Raw genomic sequence first — 21295 nt, 5'->3', positions numbered from 1 at the left:
TTATTCTCAAACTTGATGTATTTTTTTACTCACATTCTCTGAAAAAAATGGTTATTTTGATGGTTATTTTGTTGGCTCTTTCAAGGTGCGGGAGGTGATTGAAAGGGATGGAATTAGAGAAATTCTAACAACTTCTCAGTGTAAAATGACCCCGAAGCAAGAATGCACCCTCTCCACTTATTCTGCAGATGGACATCGAATACAACCAAAAGTAAATCTGGGATATATTTCAATAAAATATTTTTTTATTACTGCCATTTTTCATTTCATTCTCACTTATCATTTCACTGACTAGTAATGTCTTTTTCTTTCAGAAAGCAGAGTTTGTGAAATGTGATTCCTATGAAAACTACTACTACCCCACATTTCAGTTGTTCTTACAAACTATAGTTAAAGAAGTTGATCTGCTTCTGAAAGAAAAGGAAGGTGATGAACTTGTATGGAACAGACTTGTCTGGCTGCCAGGTAACAGACATTCAGAACTTAAATAGCCCTTACAGCACTTATTCCAGCATCTCCAGAATCGTGGCGTTCTGATTGACGAGGAGAGGGAGGAGGTGGTCAGTAAATCCACCAAGGCCCTACAGAACCAAGCCCTGCTGGACATGGTGGTGAGGAAAGGGGATGAAGCCCAGGAGGAGTTCTACAGAGAGACAGAGAGCAGTACAACATCAGGAGATGTATCACTATACTACTAATAAATGACCTGAGAGAGACAGACAGACTGAGAGGTAGCCATGGATACCACCTCACAACCTCATAAAATATCAAAACATTTATCAGAGACAGAGAGCAACACTTTGAGGAGGAGCCATCCTGATCAGAGGTGGTTGGTGTGTAATGTGATTGGACACCATATCAGTCTGTAGTTTGCTATACAAGCCCCAGGTCTCAGGCAAGGTGACATCCCTGTGAGGCTACTGTCTACCAGACAACCCACCTGTGTTACTCTGGTACACTGGCTACAGACTACAAGATCAGGGCTACTGTCTACCAGACAACCTACCTGTGTTACTCTGGTACACTGGCTACAGACTACAAGATCATGGCTACTGTCTACCAGACAACCTACCTGTGTTACTCTGGTACACTGGCTACAGACTACAAGATCAGGGCTACTGTCTACCAGACAACCTACCTGTGTTACTCTGGTACACTGGCTACAGACTACAAGATCAGGGCTACTGTCTACCAGACAACCTACCTGTGTTACTCTGGTACACTGGCTACAGACTACAAGATCAGGGCTACTGTCTACCAGACAACCTACCTGTGTTACTCTGGTACACTGGCTACAGACTACAAGATCAGGGCTACTGTCTACCAGACAACCTACCTGTGTTACTCTGGTACACTGGCTGCAGACTACAAGATCAGGGCTACTGTCTACCAGACAACCTACCTGTGTTACTCTAGTACACTGGCTACAGACTACAAGATCAGGGCTACTGTCTACCAGACAACCTACCTGTGTTACTCTGGTACACTGGCTACAGACTACAAGATCAGGGCTACTGTCTACCAGACAACCTACCTGTGTTACTCTGGTACACTGGCTATAGACTACAAGATCAGGGCTACTGTCTACCAGACAACCTACCTGTGTTACTCTGGTACACTGGCAACAGACTATAAGATCAGGGCTACTGTCTACCAGACAACCTACCTGTGTTACTCTGGTACACTGGCAACAGACTATAAGATCAGGGCTACTGTCTACCAGACAACCTACCTGTGTTACTCTGGTACACTGGCTACAGACTACAAGATCAGGGCTACTGTCTACCAGACAACCTACCTGTGTTACTCTGGTACACTGGCTATAGACTACAAGATCAGGGCTACTGTCTACCAGACAACCTACCTGTGTTACTCTGGTACACTGGCTGCAGACTACAAGATCAGGGCTACTGTCTACCAGACAACCTACCTGTGTTACTCTGGTACACTGGCTACAGACTACAAGATCAGGGCTACTGTCTACCAGACAACCTACCTGTGTTACTCTGATACACTGGCTACAGACTACAAGATCAGGGCTACTGTCTACCAGACAACCTACCTGTGTTACTCTGGTACACTGGCAACAGACTATAAGATCAGGGCCACTGTCTACCAGACAACCTACCTGTGTTACTCTGGTACACTGGCTACAGACTACAAGATCAGGGCTACTGTCTACCAGACAACCTACCTGTGTTACTCTGGTACACTGGCTATAGACTACAAGATCAGGGCTACTGTCTACCAGACAACCTACCTGTGTTACTCTGGTACACTGGCTGCAGACTACAAGATCAGGGCTACTGTCTACCAGACAACCTACCTGTGTTACTCTGGTACACTGGCTACAGACTACAAGATCAGGGCTACTGTCTACCAGACAACCTACCTGTGTTACTCTGGTACACTGGCTACAGACTACAAGATCAGGGCTACTGTCTACCAGACAACCTACCTGTGTTACTCTGGTACACTGGCTACAGACTACAAGATCAGGGCTACTGTCTACCAGACAACCTACCTGTGTTACTCTGGTACACTGGCTATAAACAACAAGATTTTTGAATTTCTATCTGGCGAATGTTGAATCATCTTGGACAGGTCTCAGACAACAACATGTGAGACTTAACATCTACTGACTTGTACTGGACAGCTGTACTGGCTGAACACCAGATATATCTCTGTTTAGATATAGAGTATATGTTTATATAATGGTATTTTTAAGAGCATCTTTTAAAATGAATGACATTTTCCAACAATAGGGACTAGTCTCGTTTTGTGATTGATCAGGAGAAATAGGAGCAACTCTTGAGATAAGGACTGTGTCCTTTATGTTTGACTTCTCTGCCATTACAGACTTAATCAGGCTGAATCTCAGGGACTCATTTCACTCTCAGGGAAAGATGTCATATTGTGTAGTGTTTAAATATCTGGTATAGTGTTTTGTAATTGCATGAATCTATTTCATCTCCCTCAATTCAATTGAGATTACAAATACTGTGTATCAGCAGTAGGGGGAAGCAGCCCCACTGTCCGCCCCACCAGTTGTTTTTGTTGCCTAGCAACAGAGCGTCGCGTAGCATAGGAGCGTCGAGTAGCATAGGAGCGTCGCGTAGCATAGGAGCGTCGCGTAGCGTGGTAAAAATAGTTAAAGTGAATATTGTGCTCCTCTATTGTGCATAAAAGGATGTTCAAGGGGAAAACAGTGTTGTTGTTTACAGCTTGTTTGTAATATTGCAAATGGACGTGGCTGTTTAACCATTAAGGATTCCAGCTTTAATCAGCCTGAATGTCAGGGAGTCATTTCACTCAGGGAAATATGTACTGTAGTGTATAACAGACTTGTGGTCAATTCAGAATTGAATTTAGAATGGCTCATAAATTCAATTCATGAACTTTAATTAATAAGCAGGATACCGAATTGCAATTCAAGGAAATAGAGTTGAATTCAGTAATATTCAAATGCCTATTCGATTCTATGGTTGTAGTCTATACAAATATACATCTTGTAAATAAAATACCAAACATGTTATATACATGCATATAAAATATGATGAAACAATTGATTTTCAGGACAAACTCTTAAAATGAATGAAAACAAGGAAAACAAAACCTGTAGTTATATTTCATTAATCACTTAAATGTTGTTCAATATGGGGAAAATACATTTCCCACAATGCATTAGTCTAATGCACAAATGTACCTTAAAGCCTTCAAGAATAAGCCAAACAAATGAAATGGTTGGTGGAAATATAATGGTCTATTCTAAGTACTAAGGTTAATAGAGTATAATGAACATTGTTTCCAGAGAAAAGTGATATATTCTTTGGTATCTGGAAGTGTGACCTGTCAGATTCAATGAAACTCATGTTCTGTGACCGAGTGAAATTTCTTTGAATTACACTGAATTAAATTATACTTCCTGTCACGCAAATTCATATTCTACATCCTGTGTTGTGGCCAATTGAAATTTAATTTCAACTCATGAGTGGAATGGGAGTCAATTCCCAAATTCTGAATTGAGCACAACCCTGGTGTATAAAATATCTGATATATTAGGAAATCAGTCAACTGAAATTAATTATTTAGTCTCTAATCTATAGATTTCACTATTGGGCAGGGGCGCAGACATGGGTGGGCATAGGCCCACCCACTTAGGAGCCATGTCCAGCCAATCAAAATGAGTTTTTCCTCCACAAAAAGGACTGATTACAGACAAAAATGCTCATCAGTTTCCTCAGCTGTCCGGATGGCTGGTCTCAGATGATGAGACCGGATGTGGAGGCCCTGGGCTGGCATGGTTACACTTTGTAGGAGGTTGTGAGGCCGGTTGAACATACTGCCAAAATCTCTAAAACAATGTTGGAGTCAGCTTATGGCTGAGAAACAATCATAAAATTCTCTGGCAACAGCTCTGGTGGACATCCCTGCAGGCAGCATGCCAATTGTACCCACCCACAAAAATTGAGACATCTGTAGTGTTGTGCATCAAAACGGCATATTTTAGAGTGGGCTTTTGTCCCCAGCACAAGGTGCACCTGTGTAATGACCATGCTGTTTAATCTACTTCTTGATAAGCCACATCTGTCACGTGGCTGGATTATCCTATCAAACAAGACATGCTCACTAACTGGGAAGGAAACAAATTTGTGCATAAAATTTGGGGGTTCTTGTTTCGCTTACATTTTTGTTGCGTTTCCATTTTTGTTCAGTATAGAATCGCAATACATATCGTATTGGCACCTAAGTATTGTATTGTGAGGTTCCTGGAAATTCCCAGCTCTACTAAATCACAGATTGCTCCTTTAAGATACTTTTCATTAAATGTTTATTTGGAAGCCGCTGATTTGATTATCTTCACGGAGAGATGGACGGACAACAGCAGTAGGAGCTGCAGGCCCATGAGGTTGGACCTGGGCGGGGCCTGCTGGTACTGGTGCCACAGGCCCATGAGGCTGGACCTGGACAGGAGCTGCTGGTACTGGTGCCACAGGCCCATGATGCTGGACCTGGACAGGAGCTGCTGGTACTGGTGCCACAGGCCCATGATGCTGGACCTGGACAGGAGCTGCTGGTACTGGTGCCACAGGCCCATGATGCTGGACCTGGACAGGAGCTGCTGGTACTGGTGCCACAGGCCCATGATGCTGGACCTGGACAGGAGTTGCTGGTACTGGTGCCACAGGCCCATGATGCTGGACCTGGACAGAAGCTGCTGGTACTGGTGCCACAGGCCCATGATGCTGGACCTGGACAGGAGCTGCTGGTACTGGTGCCACAGGCCCATGATGCTGGACCTGGACAGGAGTTGCTGGTACTGGTGCCACAGGCCCATGATGCTGGACCTGGACAGAAGCTGCTGGTACTGGTGCCACAGGCCCATGATGCTGGACCTGGGCAGAAGCTGCTGGTACTGGTGCCACAGGCCCATGATGCTGGACCTGGGCAGAAGCTGCTGGTACTGGTGCCACAGGCCCATGATGCTGGACCTGGGCAGAAGCTGCTGGTACTGGTGCCACAGGCCCATGATGCTGGACCTGGGCAGAAGCTGCTGGTACTGGTGCCACAGGCCCATGATGATGGACCTGGACAGGAGCTGCATGTGTAACACATAATACATTTTACAACACAGAACCATTAGAAGAACTAGTTTTTTTCAAGTGGGATTTCCTCATATTATCATTGTTTGTGATGAGGTGGCCATCAGGGAGGAGACTAATAGAACTAGAAGACCTGATGAGAACATTTCATCATATTTCAATAACAGCAACACCTGTAGTTCTACTTCTATTCCTAATGCTACTTCTTCCTACACCACATGTCAGAGTTCATTTGAGTTTAGCTCAACATTTCTGTTACCTGGAAGCCAGACACGTCTCTCCCATTCATTTTCAGTGCTGAGATCAAACTCTTCAACAACAGTCAGCAAGAACAACTGAAATGTGGGGAAGTAGTTTTCATAGGACTGGAAATCCATAAATTCTGCTGTCTGGAACAGAAAAAGCCAGAGTCAGAATCTACGATCTTACATGAAGTGTGAAGATACTGAGGTCACAGATAAATAAATATCTAAAGTTGTCATCTCTTTATGACTTATAGATATGAATTACTGTTGGGCTGACCCTATATCCATCTGTAATATCTGTGGAGAGGATGTATGCTTTCTTCTGGGTTAGATTATAGTGAGGATTTGATCCAATGAAGGTTTCTTTGTCTCCATTCCTCCTCTTCCTCTCCTCTTGCACCTTGAGAATCAACAATGGACAGAAATGTTGCTTCAATCAAATACACATGTTGTGCAAACTGAAGCCCTTTGTCAGAATGACTATTACTTGATTCTGGTTTGGTGTCAACAAGTATATTAACATGCATTCTTGTGGCACAGAGAGAATGTTATTTTTCTATGTTGTTTGACACTGTAGGCCTGATGGAATTCCAGACAGATAGAAGTGGGATTTGAAATCTTAGTTATGCTTACCTCCCTGATCACAACATTTCTGCGAAGCAACAACACATTCAGGATGGACCGCTCTTCAGAGAGAAACGGTTGGTAGAACAACAACACAAGCCCCTGGATAGGAGAGATGGGAGCATCATCATCAGTGTCATCATCTGTGACATCACCATAAGCAGAGGATCCAGTGATGTTTATTATGACATGTGTGTCTGTTGTCTCATGGGGGGGAGAAACTCCACGTTGTCATCAGTCACATGGGCTACAGACAGGAAGTCACATCCACCATCTAGGAAAGAAACAGAAACTCAATTGGATTTCCTCAATTCCTCGCATCCTCTCCTCACCTCCTTCTGAAAAAGGTCAAAGGTAATTGAAGAGGGAATGTGGAAACAAATGCGCTTGTATGAAATGAGACTCCTTCTCCACTAGCGAGTCATCAGGCAAATTACATTTACAGGTGTGGAATCCCAAATGACATGTAGTTAGTTGTGCTGGATGTTTCATAGATACATGGAGAAGTAACATATTGTTTTTAAAGGTACGCATTTTCTCTTATAAGAAAACAGCTGTTTCAAAGGGCTGATTTCGTAACTCTTCCCCGGGAGGATAGGCCTGAGCATCCTCTTCTGCAGGAGGTTAGGCCTGAGCATCCTCTTCTGCAGGAGGATAGGCCTGAGCATCCTCTTCTGCAGGAGGATAGGCCTGAGCATCCTCTTCTGCAGGAGGATAGGCCTGAGCATCCTCTTCTGCAGGAGGATAGGCCTGAGCATCCTCTTCTGCAGGAGGATAGGCCTGAGCATCCTCTTCTGCAGGAGGATAGGCCTGAGCATCCTCTTCTGCAGGAGGATAGGCCTGAGCATCCTCTTCTGCAGGAGGATAGGCCTGAGCATCCTCTTCTGCAGGAGGATAGGCCTGAGCATCCTCTTCTGCAGGAGGATAGACCTGAGCATCCTCTTCTGCAGGAGGATAGGCCTGAGCATCCTCTTCTGCAGGAGGATAGGCCTGAGCATCCTCTTCTGCAGAAGGCAATCGGCATTTTATTATTATCATCATCATTAGTAATTATTACTACTCTTTTTAGGCAGACTTTTGTGCAATTGAGAATCTCCCAAAAGAGAACATTGAGCTTTCTCTGATATACTACAATAGCAATGACAAATGAGGCAATGAACAAATTAATTTACAATCTTCAGGGCAGTTGAACATCTTTCACTCATGAAAATACTCACCAGAATGAATCTGACAGTGTGGGAGGTGTAGTTGACAGACAGACTTCTGAGGGCAGTCGATGTTGAACAGGGGTCCTGCAGGCCTCTTTCCACCCTGGAATAGAAGCCTCATGTCCCAGTGGACTGTCCTATAGAGAACCTCTCCCTCTCCCTCCATCCTGAACACCAGGCCTGTTATACTGCACTGGAACAGACCTGCACTGGGGCACTGGAACCTAGAGGAAACAATGGTGAAGAATGACATTTGAATTACATTCCCTGAATATGACCTGAAAAATTAGGCATTGTCCTACAAACTATTGATGAGAAAAGTAAAATAATACCGAGTTACCTGTATGCTCCCTTGCCCTCATGATCGTAGATTTCTGCTTCAAAGTTTTCAAGAGACCTCTAAAATGGAAAAACAATAGATTTGAAAGATTATGAAGAGAAATGTAATAGAAACATAGTCAACTTGTATTTCTTTCCAGTGAGGGTCTTACCATGGGAGGATCAGTAGTACACAGGCTCTGGTCCACTACTCTACATTCTGTGATGCTTAACTCCTCCATGGCCTCAGCTGAGCTGTCAGACACTCTGACACAGTCCTGGCTCTCTTCTTCCATTGTCCCATTAGTCGATGATGACAAGGTGAAGGCCTGTCCAACAATGGGATCATTGGGATCCAGGAGGAGAGGAGAATCTGCACAAAAAATAGTGTAAACATCAAATGATGTTAGTTACTGGTTTGAAGTGGTCTTTGTATTAAATACAGGTGTAGGATCTTAATTTGAGCCATGTTTGCTTCAGCAGGAAAATAATCCTGCAGCAACAGGAAATGTGAACTATTTTTCATTTAACTAGGCAAATAAGTTAAGAACAAATTCCTATTTACAATGACGCCCTACCCCGACCAAACCCGCACGACGCTAGGCCAATTGTGCGCAGCCCTATTGGACTCCAATTACGGCCGGTTGTGATACAGCCTGGAAATCGAACCAGGGACTGTAGTGGTGCCTCTAGCACTGAGATGCAGTGCCTTAGACCGCTGCGCCCCTTGGTAGCACATTGTGTATTATAATTAACTGACAGTTTTTGATACATTGATATTCGGGCAAATCAAGTGGAAAATACAAACATCAGAGAACTTTCAACTCCAAAACATTACGAGTTTGCATTTCCTGCTGTGTAGTAAAATTCTTTGCAACAAATGAGTGATCAAATTAAGATCCTACATCTGTAAGACCATCTCCTTCTCTTACCTTGGGTTCTAGGAGGATTATGGGCCATGTCTAAAGTCAATTTTGAGCAAGGAACATATAGTAGATCATATATAGTAGATATTATCTGCAAACACTGCAATCTACTGTGTGTGTGTAAATTAGATAGAGAGACCAGTAAAGATTGTAGTATTTCCTATGAAAATGAATTTATATTTTTAAAATTTGACCTTTATTTAACTATGCAAGTCAGTTAAATACACATTTTTATTTACGATGGCAAGGCAGTTAACCCGCTGTTCCTAGGCCGTCATTGAAAATAAGTAGGTCTACTTACTACAGATACATCCATCTCAGCTCCATCAGTCTGACAGTAGGTTCACTTACTACAGATACATCCATGTCAGCTCCATCAGTCTGACAGTAGGTCTACTTACTGCAGATACATCCATCTCAGCTCCATCAGTCTGACAGTAGGTTCACTTACTACAGATACATCCATGTCAGCTCCATCAGTCTGACAGTAGGTCTACTTACTACAGATACATCCATGTCAGCTCCATCAGTCTGACAGTAGGTTCACTTACTACAGATACATCCATCTCAGCTCCATCAGTCTGACAGTAGGTCTACTTACTACAGATACATCCATGTCAGCTCCATCAGTCTGACAGTAGGTCTACTTACCACAGATACATCCATGTCAGCTCCATCAGTCTGACAGTAGGTCTACTTACTACAGATACATCCATGTCAGCTCCATCAGTCTGACAGTAGGTCTACTTACTACAGATACATCCATGTCAGGTCCATCAGTCTGACAGTAGGTCTCCTTACTACAGATACATCCATGTCAGGTCCATCAGTCTGACAGTAGGTCTACTTACTACAGATACATCCATGTCAGCTCCATCAGTCTGACAGTAGGTCTCCTTACTACAGATACATCCATGTCAGCTCCATCAGTCCTTACTGTAGTTCTACCAATCTGTTTTACAGCCTCTGCATATGATACATCATGACTGATCCTGTATCTCTGAGCCTCTCTATCCTCTCTCTGTACCTGGCATCCACTGTGTTCTCCCCCACAATTACAGCACTTAACCTTCACATTGCTTCCACATCCACCGTCATCATGTTCTTCTCGACACTTGGCACATCTTTTCTTTACACTGAGCAGCTACATGGGACAAATTCTCTAACATTGAAACTAAGGAATCCTATACGTACATTTCCCGGCAAAACCTTCAAAGCCTTTGACATCCATCTCATCGATTTATTATTACATTCATGGTCCTTTGATTCTCTACAACTCAATCTATTTTTCAGCATTAGTTAGTCAGATAAGGTGTAAGTGAGGCCCTGTGGTCTCATTAAACACTATCACCACTTTCCACTCCAACACATCACTGCTCTTGCTTCCTACCTCGGCCCTCTTTATGCTTTCTTTACTAGACGCTCCACTGCTTTCTGTATCATCTCTCTTCTTCTTCTTTCTTTACTAGACGCTCCACTGCTTTCTGCATCATCTCTCTTCTTCTTCTTCTTTCTTTACTAGACGCTCCACTGCTTTCTGTATCATCTCTCTTCTTCTTCTTTCTTTACTAGACGCTCCACTGCTTTCTGCATCATCTCTCTTCTTCCTGTCTTTCCACTACAGACCGTTCCTGTCCTTGACCCTCATCCTCCTGCTCCACACCATCGCAACTGACACCCATATTGTTCTCATTCAGCTGTTGCTTCCGACCTTTTCCGACTAAGATTCTTTCCCCCCCAAGGGAAATTAGTTAATGAATTGCCTGGTTGCAGGACAATTCCAATGGAACTGTTAACAGACATTAAACAGGAATGATCGTGAATAACTGCTATCAACCAGTGTCCAAACAAGTTGTTTTGATGCAATGTAATTATAATAAAAAAACAGCACTACAGTTGAACTGCCAAATTACCACACGTAGAGCACTAGGGGTGATGTGTTATAACCTGTTATTACACTTTGGCTATTGACATAACTGACCATAGGCCTGCTAGGGATTGTGACGTTTTGTTCATATTAGGCATATCTGTAAAATAGGAACGGAATAGCCCATGTCTTCAGACTGTTTTCATTATGTTAGTAGTGGTGCTGGTACTGTTTTCATTATGTTAGTAGTGGTGCTGGTCCTGTTTTCATTATGTTAGTAGTGGTGCTGGTTCTGTTTTCATTATGTTAGTAGTGGTGCTGGTACTGTTTTCATTATGTTAGTAGTGGTGCTGGTTCTGTTTTCATTATGTTAGTAGTGGTGCTGGTACTGTTTTCATTATGTTAGTAGTGGTGCTGGTACTGTTTTCATTATGTTAGTAGTGGTAATGGTACTGTTTTCATTATGTTAGTAGTGGTGCCGGTCCTGTTTTCATTATGTTAGTAGTGGTGCTGGTCCTGTTTTCAGTATGTTAGTAGTGGTGCTGGTTCTGTTTTCATTATGTTAGTAGTGGTGCTGGTTCTGTTTTCATTATGTTAGTAGTGGTGCTGGTACTGTTTTCATTATGTTAGTAGTGGTGCTGGTTCTGTTTTCATTATGTTAGTAGTGGTGCTGGTACTGTTTTCATTATGTTAGTAGTGGTGCTGGTTCTGTTTTCATTATGTTAGTAGTGGTGCTGGTACTGTTTTCATTATGTTAGTAGTGGTAATGGTTCTGTTTTCATTATGTTAGTAGTGGTGCCGGTCCTGTTTTCATTATGTTAGTAGTGGTGCTGGTACTGTTTTCATTATGTTAGTAGTGGTAATGGTACTGTTTTCATTATGTTAGTAGTGGTGCCGGTCCTGTTTTCATTATGTTAGTAGTGGTGCTGGTCCTGTTTTCAGTATGTTAGTAGTGGTGCTGGTTCTGTTTTCATTATGTTAGTAGTGGTGCTGGTTCTGTTTTCATTATGTTAGTAGTGGTGCTGGTACTGTTTTCATTATGTTAGTAGTGGTGCTGGTTCTGTTTTCATTATGTTAGTAGTGGTGCTGGTCCTGTTTTCATTATGTTAGTAGTGGTAATGGTACTGTTTTCATTATGTTAGTAGTGGTAATGGTACTGTTTTCATTATGTTAGTAGTGGTGCTGGTACTGTTTTCATTATGTTAGTAGTGGTGCTGGTACTGTTTTCATTATGTTAGTAGTGGTGCTGGTCCTGTGTTTTTGTCCACTGGGTGTCATCAGAGTTTTAATAATGTATTTTTGTCTGCAGCAGAGTGTTAAGACAGGGTTTCCCCAACTCGGGCCTGGGCCCCATCATGGCATTGTAAGCACTAAGCACCATGCTCTACCAGCTGAGCTTGAGGACTCCTCTGGGTCCTTGCAGTTGTAGTTCATGGAGTTGAGCTTCGAGCTAGAGGACTCCTCTAGGTCCTACCAGTTTTAGTTCATGGAGTTGAGCTTCGAGCTAGAGGACTCCTCTAGTTCCTACCAGTTTTAGTTCATGGAGTTGAGCTTAAAGCTAGAGGACTCCTCTAGGTCCTACCAGTTTTAGTTCATGGAGTTGAGCTTCGAGCTAGAGGACTCCTCTAGGTCTTTCCAGTTTTAGTTCATGGAGTTGAGCTTCGAGCTAGAGGACTCCTCTAGGTCTTTCCAGTTTTAGTTCATGGAGTTGAGCTTCGATGGCCAATCTGACATTCAAACTACAACCACAAAGCAGTTTCTCTGTTTTGTTAAATATAGACAGGTGTGTGCCTTTCCAATCATGTCCAATCAATTTAATTTAGAATAGGTGGACTCCAATCAAGTTGTAGAAACATCTCAAGGATAATCAATAGAAACGGGATGCACCTGAGCAAAATTTTGAGTCTCATAGCAAAGGGTCTGAATACTTCTAAAAACCTGTTTTGCTTCGTCATTATGGGGTATTATTTGTAGATTGATGAGGACAAATTGTTATTATATCAATTTTAGAACAAGGCTGTAACGTAACAAAATGTTGATAAAGTCAAGGGTTCTGAACACTTTCTGAATGCACCGTATAGAACTAGAAAACCAGTTTACGACTATGAAATGGTGTCACTAAGCCAAATGTTATATTGTATATCTGAGAAAGCTCAAAATGTTCTCTTTCTTTCCCAGGTGGTGGATGTGACTTCCTGTCTGTAGCCCATGTGACTGATGACTGAGTTTATCCCTCCTCTTGAGACAACAGACACACATGTCACAATATACATCACTGGATTCTGTCTCGGTAGGTTCCTTGTTCCTTGTCAATCATTGGCTTAGTGTCTGACTGCTGATTTCACCAATGTCTTCTTTAAGTAAACCAGTCACACCTTTATTAATGCAACTGCAGACAGAAGATGACAATGGAAACACAGCGTGTATGTTTCAGAGTAAGTTCTGCAGCCCACCTAAGGGCACAGCTGATTATATACATGTGATCACTCTAGTGGTGTGATCACCTACATCAATGTATGTGTGTATCAATAAACTGACATTACCTTATAAGGCAACCTAGTACATTAGCTTCTCTGAATTCATTAGCATTGTACACTGTGACACAAAATGTCAACACCAGACAGTGGTAACTTCTCTTTATCTAGTTTCAGTTTGACTCAGACCTAACATGCAAGCACACTCTTGCAACAGCTGGAGCATAACCACATAGACGGCTTGTGCAATGTAGAGGAAACCACTTCTATCTGGCAGGAATTCAATCAAACACACAATGGGGAATGTAATGCTAGCATAACGGCTAAACATGTAATCAAACACACAATGGGGAATGTAATGCCAGCATAACGGCTAAACATGTAATCAAACCATTATGGAGAGTCGCAAGGAACAATTTGCAAGTTTGACTGAATTCCATCTGTTGACCTTTTTCATCTTACTGCTTTATTCTCAAACTTTATGTATTTTTTTAACCATATAAATTAAATATTTAAAAAAGTCATTTTGAAGCACAACTAACCTGTTTATTGTTGGTCCTTTCAAGGTGCAGGAGGTGATTGAAAGGGATGGAATTAGAGAAATTCTAACAACTTCTCAATGTAAACTAACCCCGAAGCAAGAATACACCCTCTCCACTTATTCTGCAGACAGACAGAGAGAGAGAGAGAGAGAGGCAGAGAGAGAGAGAGGGAGGCAGAGAGAGAGAGAGGGGGAGAGAGAGAGAGAGAGAGAGAGAGAGGGAGAGAGAGAGAGAGGTTGTAGGACAGGAGAGAGAGAGGCAGAGAGATAGAGAAAGAGAGATAGAGGCAGAGAGAGAGAGAGGCAGAGAGAGAGAGGGCATAGAGAGAAAGAGTGAGAGAGAGAGGGGCAGAGAGAGAGAGAGAGAGAGAGGCAGAGAGAGAGAGGGGCAGAGAGAGAGAGAGGGAGAGAGAGAGGCAGAGAGAGAGAGAGAGAGAGAGAGAGAGAGAGAGAGAGGGGCAGAGAGAGAGAGCGAGAGGCAGAGAGAGAGAGAGAGAGGCAGAGAGAGAGATAGAGGTTGTAGGACAGGAGAGAGGGATATCTTTGCTCTATGCAACATGGATTCCTCCACAACAGCACTGCTCCTCTGTTCTCTACTCTGGACAGGTAAACTACTACTGCTGCTTCTCTCTACATTACAATGCAGAACATGTTATTGAACTATAAGCTGCTTCTCTCAACACTACAATGCAGAACATGTTATTAAATCCTTTACGGGGATAGTTCAGAGATCGTTTTTAAACATTTTTGTTTCCCAATCTTGAAAGCAGTCTATAGACAAGGCCAGGAAATAAATATGTATATATGTTAAATTGCTGCACTATCCCTTTTAAGTAGACATTATCAGCTCTAAACTGCTTTAAACTTTCTACTTTCTAAAAAAACGTTTTGGGATTATGAATAAACTAATAAACTAATGTTGCGATGGTTTAGAATTCTTAATCTTAACATAAAATGTTTCTCAGAAATGTAAAGGCACGGTGATACATTTCCTTTTTTAACTGTAGATGTGAATTTATAATCCGGTGTTAATATCATGTCCATTGGTCTCGTCTTGCTGAGTCATGGTCCTATTGGATGTTTGCTCTGGGGGGGCATTTGTTTGCTGTTCTCCCCACAGACCAGACTGAAAGCTCACAGTCTGCCCCTGTGTGTGTGTTTGGTGTGAGTGTGTGTGTGTGTGTGTGTGTTTGGTGTGTGTGTGTGTGTGTTTGGTGTGTGTGTGTGTGTTTTATATGTGTGTGTGTGTGTGTGTGTTTGGTGTGTGTGTGTGTGTTTGGTGTGTGTGTGTGTGTGTGTTTGGTGTGTGTGTGTGTGTATGTGTGTTTGGTGTGTGTGTGTGTGTGTGTGTTTGGTGTGTGAGTGTACGTGCGTGCCTGCATGCCTTTAGATGTATACCATTCTGCCCCTGTGTGTGTGTTTGGTGTGTGTGTGTGTATGTGTGTTTGGTGTGTGTGTGTGTGTTTTATGTGAGTGTGTGTATGTGTGTTTGGTGTGTATGTGTGTTTGGTGTGTGTGTGTGTGTGTTTGGTGTGTGAGTGTACGTGCGTGCCTGCATGCCTTTAGATGTATACCATTCAATGTGGACATGGTCTATATTCCTCTCTATATGTGAATCCTGTATATGCAAGAATAGTGTGTGAGTGTGTGTGTGTGTGTACGTGCTTGTGTATGAGTGTGAGTGTGAGTGAGTGTGTGTACGTGCTTGTCTGTGCTGCTGCTCTAGTTTCAACTGTTCTGCCTTATTATTATTCGACCATGCTGGTCATTTATGAACATTGAACATCTTGACCATGTTCTGTTATAATCTCCACCCGGCACAGCCAGAAGAGGACTGGCCACCCCACATAGCCTGGTTCCTCTCTAGGTTTCTTCCTAGGTATTGGCCTTTCTAGGGAGTTTTTCCTAGCCACCGTGCTTCTCCACCTGCATTGCTTGCTGTTTGGGGTTTTAGGCTGGGTTTCTGTACAGCACTTTGAGATATCAGCTGATGTACGAAGGGCTATATAAATAAATTTGATTTGATTTGATTTGATTTGTGTGTGAGTGTGAGTGAGTGTGTGTACGTGCTTGTGTATGAGTGTGAGTGTGAGTGAGTGTGTGTACGTGCTTGTGTATGAGTGTGAGTGTGAGTGAGTGTGTGTACGTGCTTGTGTATGAGTGTGAGTGAGTGTGTGTACGTGCTTGTGTATGAGTGTGAGTGAGTGTGTATACGTGCTTGTGTATGAGTGTGAGTGAGTGTGTGTACGTGCTTGTGTATGAGTGTGAGTGTGAGTGAGTGTGTGTACGTGCTTGTGTATGAGTGTGAGTGTGAGTGAGTGTGTGTACGTGCTTGTGTATGAGTGTGAGTGAGTGTGTGTACGTGCTTGTGTATGAGTGTGAGTGAGTGTGTGTACGTGCTTGTGTATGAGTGTGAGTGTGAGTGACTGTGTGTACGTGCTTGTGTGAGTGAGTGTGTGTACGTGCTTGTGTGAGTGAGTGTGTGTACGTGCTTGTGTGAGTGAGTGTGTGTCAACTCATTGAACTCCCCCTTTGGGTGGAACCCTGAACTCTCTCTTGCATCGGAGGATGTCAATAACTAGTGTGTGTCTCTCTTAGTGTCTATTTCTGTGTGTGTGCGTGTGTGTGCGTGTGTGTGTGTGCGTGTGTGTGTGTGTGTGTGTGTGCATGTGTGTGTGTGTGTGTGTGCGTGTCTCTCTCTCTCTCTGTGTGTGTGTGTGTGTGTGTGCTATAACCTTGTCTCTTCTCTCCTACAGTGTGTGTGTGTGTGTCTTACTAACCTATCTCTCCTCATTTTACATTGAGTCATTTAGCAGAGTGCCTGACAGAGCATTCGCCTGAAGATAGCTAGCATTCAAGCATTCCAAGATGGCGTAGCAGTCGGACGTCTGTTTTGTCTTTGTCTTGTCTTTGTCTTGTCGTATATATCGTTTTCTTTGTATATTTTTTTAAATATTTTTAATCTCAATATCCATCTACGGACTGAATATACTCTCCTGCATCCCGCCTCACCCAATGTGGTACGGATCTGCTATTTTTATACTTTAGAACCGGAACCCCCATCAGAAGCTAGCCAGCTAACTAGCTACTAGCTAGTAGTCAGTTAGCCACTGCTAGCGGTCCTTACCGTTAACCCAGGCATCAGCCGGCCTCGGTCCTGCCGGTCTGCACAGCGTGATGTCAACCCAGAGCATATCGGACTGCTTTTCTCTACCACATCTCCGGACTCCTACCGCAAGCTCTGAACCTTTACACCGGATCATCGCAGCTAGCTAGCTGCTATCCGAGTGGCTACTCATGGCTAACGTCTAACGTTTCGGCTAGCCGAAGAGATCCATCAGACAATTCCTGGGCTTCAATACCAATTTTGCGAATTGGCCTGGACCCTTCGCTGTCGAAACAGAGCATTGCCGATCCATCACGGTTTCAACAGGCTCTTCCATTGCGATGTCCCCCTAGCCTGCTAGCCCTGGTCTGACAGCTGTCTGAATCATCGTGTCTCCAGCTCGTCTGGCTGCTCACTGGACCCTATGATTACTCTGCAACACATGCCACTCCCTAATGTCAATATACCTTGTCTACTGCTGTTTTGGTTAGTGATTGTCTTATTTCACTGTAGAGCCTCCAGCCCAGCTCAATATGCCTTGGCTAGCCCCTTTGTTCCACCCCCCCCACACATGCGGTGACCTCACCTGGCTTAAATGGTGCCTCTAGAGACAAAACCTCTCTCATCATCACTCAATGCCTAGGTTTACCTCCACTGTACTCACATCCTACCATACCCTTGTCTGTACATTATGCCTTGAATCTATTTTTCCGCGCCCAGAAATCTTATCCTACCCTTATCCCACTCCTCCTCATTTCCTCTGGTGATGTAGAAATTAACCCAGGCCCTGCAGCCCCCAGCATCACTCCCCAGGCGCTCTCATTTGTTGAATTCTGTAACCATAAAAGCTTTGGTTTCATGCATGTTAACATTAGAAGCCTCCTCCCTAGGTTTGTTTTACTCACTGCTTTAGCACACTCTGCCAACCCGGATGTCCTAGCCGTGTCTGAATCCTGGCTTAGGAAGGCCATCAAATATCCTGAAATTTCCATCCATAACTATAACATTTCCCGACAAGATAGATCTGCCAAAGGGGGCGGAGTTGCAATCTACTGCAGAGATAGCCTGTAGAGTTCTGTCACACTATCCAAGTCTGTGCCCTATCAATTCGAGCTTCTACTTCTAAAAATCCACCTTTCCAGAAACAAGTCTCTCATCGTTGCCGCTTGTTATACACCCCCTTCAGCCCCCAGCTGTGCCCTGGACATCATATGTGAATTGATCGCCCCCATCTGTCTTCAGAGTTCGTACTGTTAGGTGACCTAAACTGGGACATGCATAATGCCCTCAATCTCACACAAATGATCAAGGAACCTACCAGGTACAACCCTAAATCCGTAACCATGGGCACCCTCTTAGATATCATCCTGACCAACTTGCCCTCTAAATACGCCTCTGCTGTCTTCAACCACTATCTCAGCAATCATTGCCTCATTGCCTGCGTGTGTAATGGGTCCGCGGTCAAACGACCACCCCTCATCACTGTCAAACGCTCCCTAAAACACTTCAGCGAGCAGGCCTTTCAAATCAACCTGGCCCGGGTATCCTGGAAGGATATTGGCCTCATCCCATCAGTAGAGGATGTCTGGTTGCTCTTAAAAAGTGCTTTCCTCACCATAAGCATGCCCCATTCAACTAAGAACTAAGAACAGATATAGCCCTTGGTTCATCCCAAACTTGACTGCCCTTGACCAGCACAAAAGCATCCTGTGGCGTTCTGCATTAGCATTTAATAGCCCCAGCAATTTGCACATTTTCAGGGAACTCAGGAACCAATATTCTCAGCCAGTTAGGAAAGCTAAGGCTAGCTTTTTCAAACAGAAACTTGCTTCCTGTAGCACTAATTCCAAAAAATTTGAGACACTGTAAAGTCCATGGAGAACAAGACCACCTCCCCCCAGCAGCCCACTGCACTGAGGCTAGGAAACACTGTCACCACCGATAAATCTACGATAATCGACAATTTCAACAAGCATTTTTCTATGGCTGGCCATGCCTTCCACCTTTATTTAACCAGGCAAGTCAGTTAAGAACAAATTCTTATTTTAAATGACGGCCTAGGAACAGTGGGTTAACTGCCTGTTCAGGGGCAGAACGACAGATTTGTACCTTGTCAGCTCAGGGGTTTGAACTCGCAACCTTCCGGTTACTAGTCCAACGCTCTAACCACTAGGCTACCCTTGCCCACGCCCCCCCAGTTCTCCTTCATCCAAATCCAGGCAGCTGATGTTCGGAAAGAACTGCAAAATCTGGATCCCAAATCAGCTGGGCTAGACAATCTGGACCCTCTCTTCCTAAAATTATCTGTCGAAATTGTTGCAACCCCTATTACTAGCCTATTCAATCTCTCTCTCTCAAGCCAAGTTAACAAACAGATTACCGACCATTTCGAATCCCAATGTACCTTCTCCACTATGCAATCTAGTTTCCGAGATGGTCATGGGTGCACCTCAGCCACGCTCAAGGTCCAAAACGATATCATAACCGCAATCGATAAGAGACATTACTGTGAAGCTGTCTTCATCGACCTGGCCAAGGCTTTCGACTCTGTCAATCACCGCATTCTTATCGGCAGACTCAATAGCCTTGGCTTCTCAAATGATTGCCTCACCTGGTTCACCAACTACTTCTCTGATAGAGTTCAGTGTGTCAAATCGGAGGGCCTGTTGTCCGGACATCTAGCAGTCTCTATGAGGGTGCCACAGGGTTCAATGCTCGGGCCGACTCTTTCCTCTGTATATATCAATGATGTTACTCTAGCTGCTGGTGATTCTCAGATCCATCTCAACGCAGACGACACCATTCTGTATACATCTGGCCCTTCTTTGGACACTGTGCTAACAAACCTCTAAACGAGCTTCAACGTCATACAACACACCTTCCGTGGCCTCCAACTGCTTTTATGCTAGTAAAACTAAGTGCATGTTCTTCAACCGATTGCTGTCCACACCCTCCCGCCCGACTAGCATCACTACTCTGGATGATTCTGACCTAGAATATGTGGACAACTACAAATACCTAGGTGTCTGGTTAGACTGCAAACTCTCCAAGTACCATGGTATTGTTTTGGATGCGAGCTTAGACTAGAAGGCAGAGGAGTGGGGTGATGTGGGAGAACATGGGAAGGTTGAACCAGGCGGGCTGCAGCATTCTGGGTAAGTTGCAGGGGTTTGATGGCACAAGCAGGGAGCCCAGCTAACAATGAGTTGCAGTAGTCCAGACGGGAGAGAACAAGTCCCTGGAGTAGGACCTGCGCCACTTCCTGTGTGAGGAAAGGTCATACTCTGCAGATGTTGTAGAGCATGAACCTGCAGGAGCAAGTCATTGCTTTGATGTTTGCAGAGAACAACAGGGTGTTGTCCAGGGTCACGACAGGGTGTTGTCCAGGGTCACGACAAAATTCTTTACAGACTGGGTGGGGGACAACTTGGAGTTGTCAACCGTGATGGAGAGGTCTTGGAATGGTCAGGCCTTCCCCCAAGAAGAAAAGCAGCTCCATCTTGTCGACGTTGAGCTTGAGATGGTGGGCCGACATTCCAAGCTGAGATATCTGCCAGGCAAGCAGAGATGTGTGTCACCAACTGGGTGTCAGAAGGAGGGAAGGAGAAAAATAGTTGAGTGTCATCCGCATAGCAATGATAGGAGAGACCATGAGAGGATATGACAGAGCCATGTGACTTGGTATAAAGAGAAAAGAGGAGAGGGCCTAGATCTGAGCCCTGGGGGACACCTATAGAGTGTATGGCAGTGTGTGTGTTACTTACTTATCTCTCCCTCCTATCCAGTATGTGCCCAGGCACCAGTAGTGTCAGTTGAGCCCAGGTCAGCAGGGGTCCGGCAGGGGGAGTCGGTCAGTTTTCGCTGCCGGGTGGTTAGTGGGTCACAGCCCGTCCATCTGGAGTGGAAGAGAACCAACAACCATCCACTGGCAGGTGGGGCTCTGACCACACATATGCACACAGGCAGACAGACACACACAGGCACGCACACGCACGCACACACAGCCCTTGAATGGTACTCAACTACACAATAGCTGTGACACAATGTTAAATGGACAGTTTATAAAAATGTGATGAACTGGTTTTAACTGGTCCTAACCGGTCATATGTGGTTAGATAGTTCTAACTCGTTCTAACTGGTCCTATCTACTCTGTCCTTAGATAACATGAAGATTGGTCCGGATGGTTCCGTGCTCACCATCGCTAACACCAGGAACGGTAACCAGGGGCAGTACCGTTGCGTGGCAACTAACTCTGCGGGCCGAAGCACCATGATGGCCTCACTGACCATCAAACGTGAGTGACCATCCCTAACCTAGAGATAGAGCTCCAGGGAGAGACAGGGCTGAGGGGAGAAGAGGCCCAGAGATAGAGCTCCAGGGAG

At 44.2% G+C, this 21295-nt stretch overlaps 2 protein-coding genes across 7 annotated transcripts in view; one reads left to right on the top strand and one right to left on the bottom strand.

Annotated features, from left to right (window-relative positions):
- Positions 1 to 223: 223 nt before the first annotated feature.
- Positions 224 to 14224, bottom strand: LOC116358824 (uncharacterized). Of its 6 annotated transcripts, none has more exons than XM_031811063.1 (8): positions 13808 to 13941; positions 8172 to 8371; positions 8021 to 8079; positions 7690 to 7904; positions 6482 to 7476; positions 6126 to 6248; positions 5863 to 5992; positions 224 to 5599 (listed from the first exon to the last, which is right to left on the bottom strand). In XM_031811063.1, the coding sequence occupies exons 7-8, from the start codon at positions 5890 to 5892 to the stop codon at positions 4832 to 4834; spliced, it is 798 nt and encodes a 265-aa protein (XP_031666923.1). In that variant the 5' UTR covers positions 5893 to 5992; positions 6126 to 6248; positions 6482 to 7476; positions 7690 to 7904; positions 8021 to 8079; positions 8172 to 8371; positions 13808 to 13941; the 3' UTR covers positions 224 to 4831. The 6 variants fall into 6 exon arrangements, 3 of the variants coding, with proteins under 3 accessions (XP_031666923.1, XP_031666924.1, XP_031666925.1); XM_031811064.1 differs by having other exon boundaries at positions 3257 to 5599; positions 6482 to 6574; positions 13808 to 14224; XR_004206490.1 differs by lacking the exons at positions 224 to 5599; positions 5863 to 5992 and having other exon boundaries at positions 6129 to 6248; positions 6482 to 6746; positions 7053 to 7476; positions 13808 to 13921.
- The window catches only part of sid4 (secreted immunoglobulin domain 4), an 11559-nt gene continuing 4099 nt past the window's right edge, over positions 13836 to 21295 (top strand). The window contains exons 1-3 of the mRNA XM_031811062.1: positions 13836 to 14412; positions 20698 to 20844; positions 21073 to 21207. Coding sequence (XP_031666922.1) covers positions 14364 to 14412; positions 20698 to 20844; positions 21073 to 21207 — 331 coding nt within the window. The 5' untranslated portion in view covers positions 13836 to 14363. The remainder of the gene's footprint in view (positions 14413 to 20697; positions 20845 to 21072; positions 21208 to 21295) is intronic.

Source organism: Oncorhynchus kisutch, unplaced genomic scaffold, assembly GCF_002021735.2.
Source record: "Oncorhynchus kisutch isolate 150728-3 unplaced genomic scaffold, Okis_V2 Okis01b-Okis20b_hom, whole genome shotgun sequence".
In the NCBI taxonomy this organism is placed as follows: Eukaryota; Metazoa; Chordata; class Actinopteri; order Salmoniformes; family Salmonidae; genus Oncorhynchus; species Oncorhynchus kisutch.
Note: the sequence above shows the minus strand (reverse complement) of the source record. Positions and strands in the feature narration are given on the sequence as shown.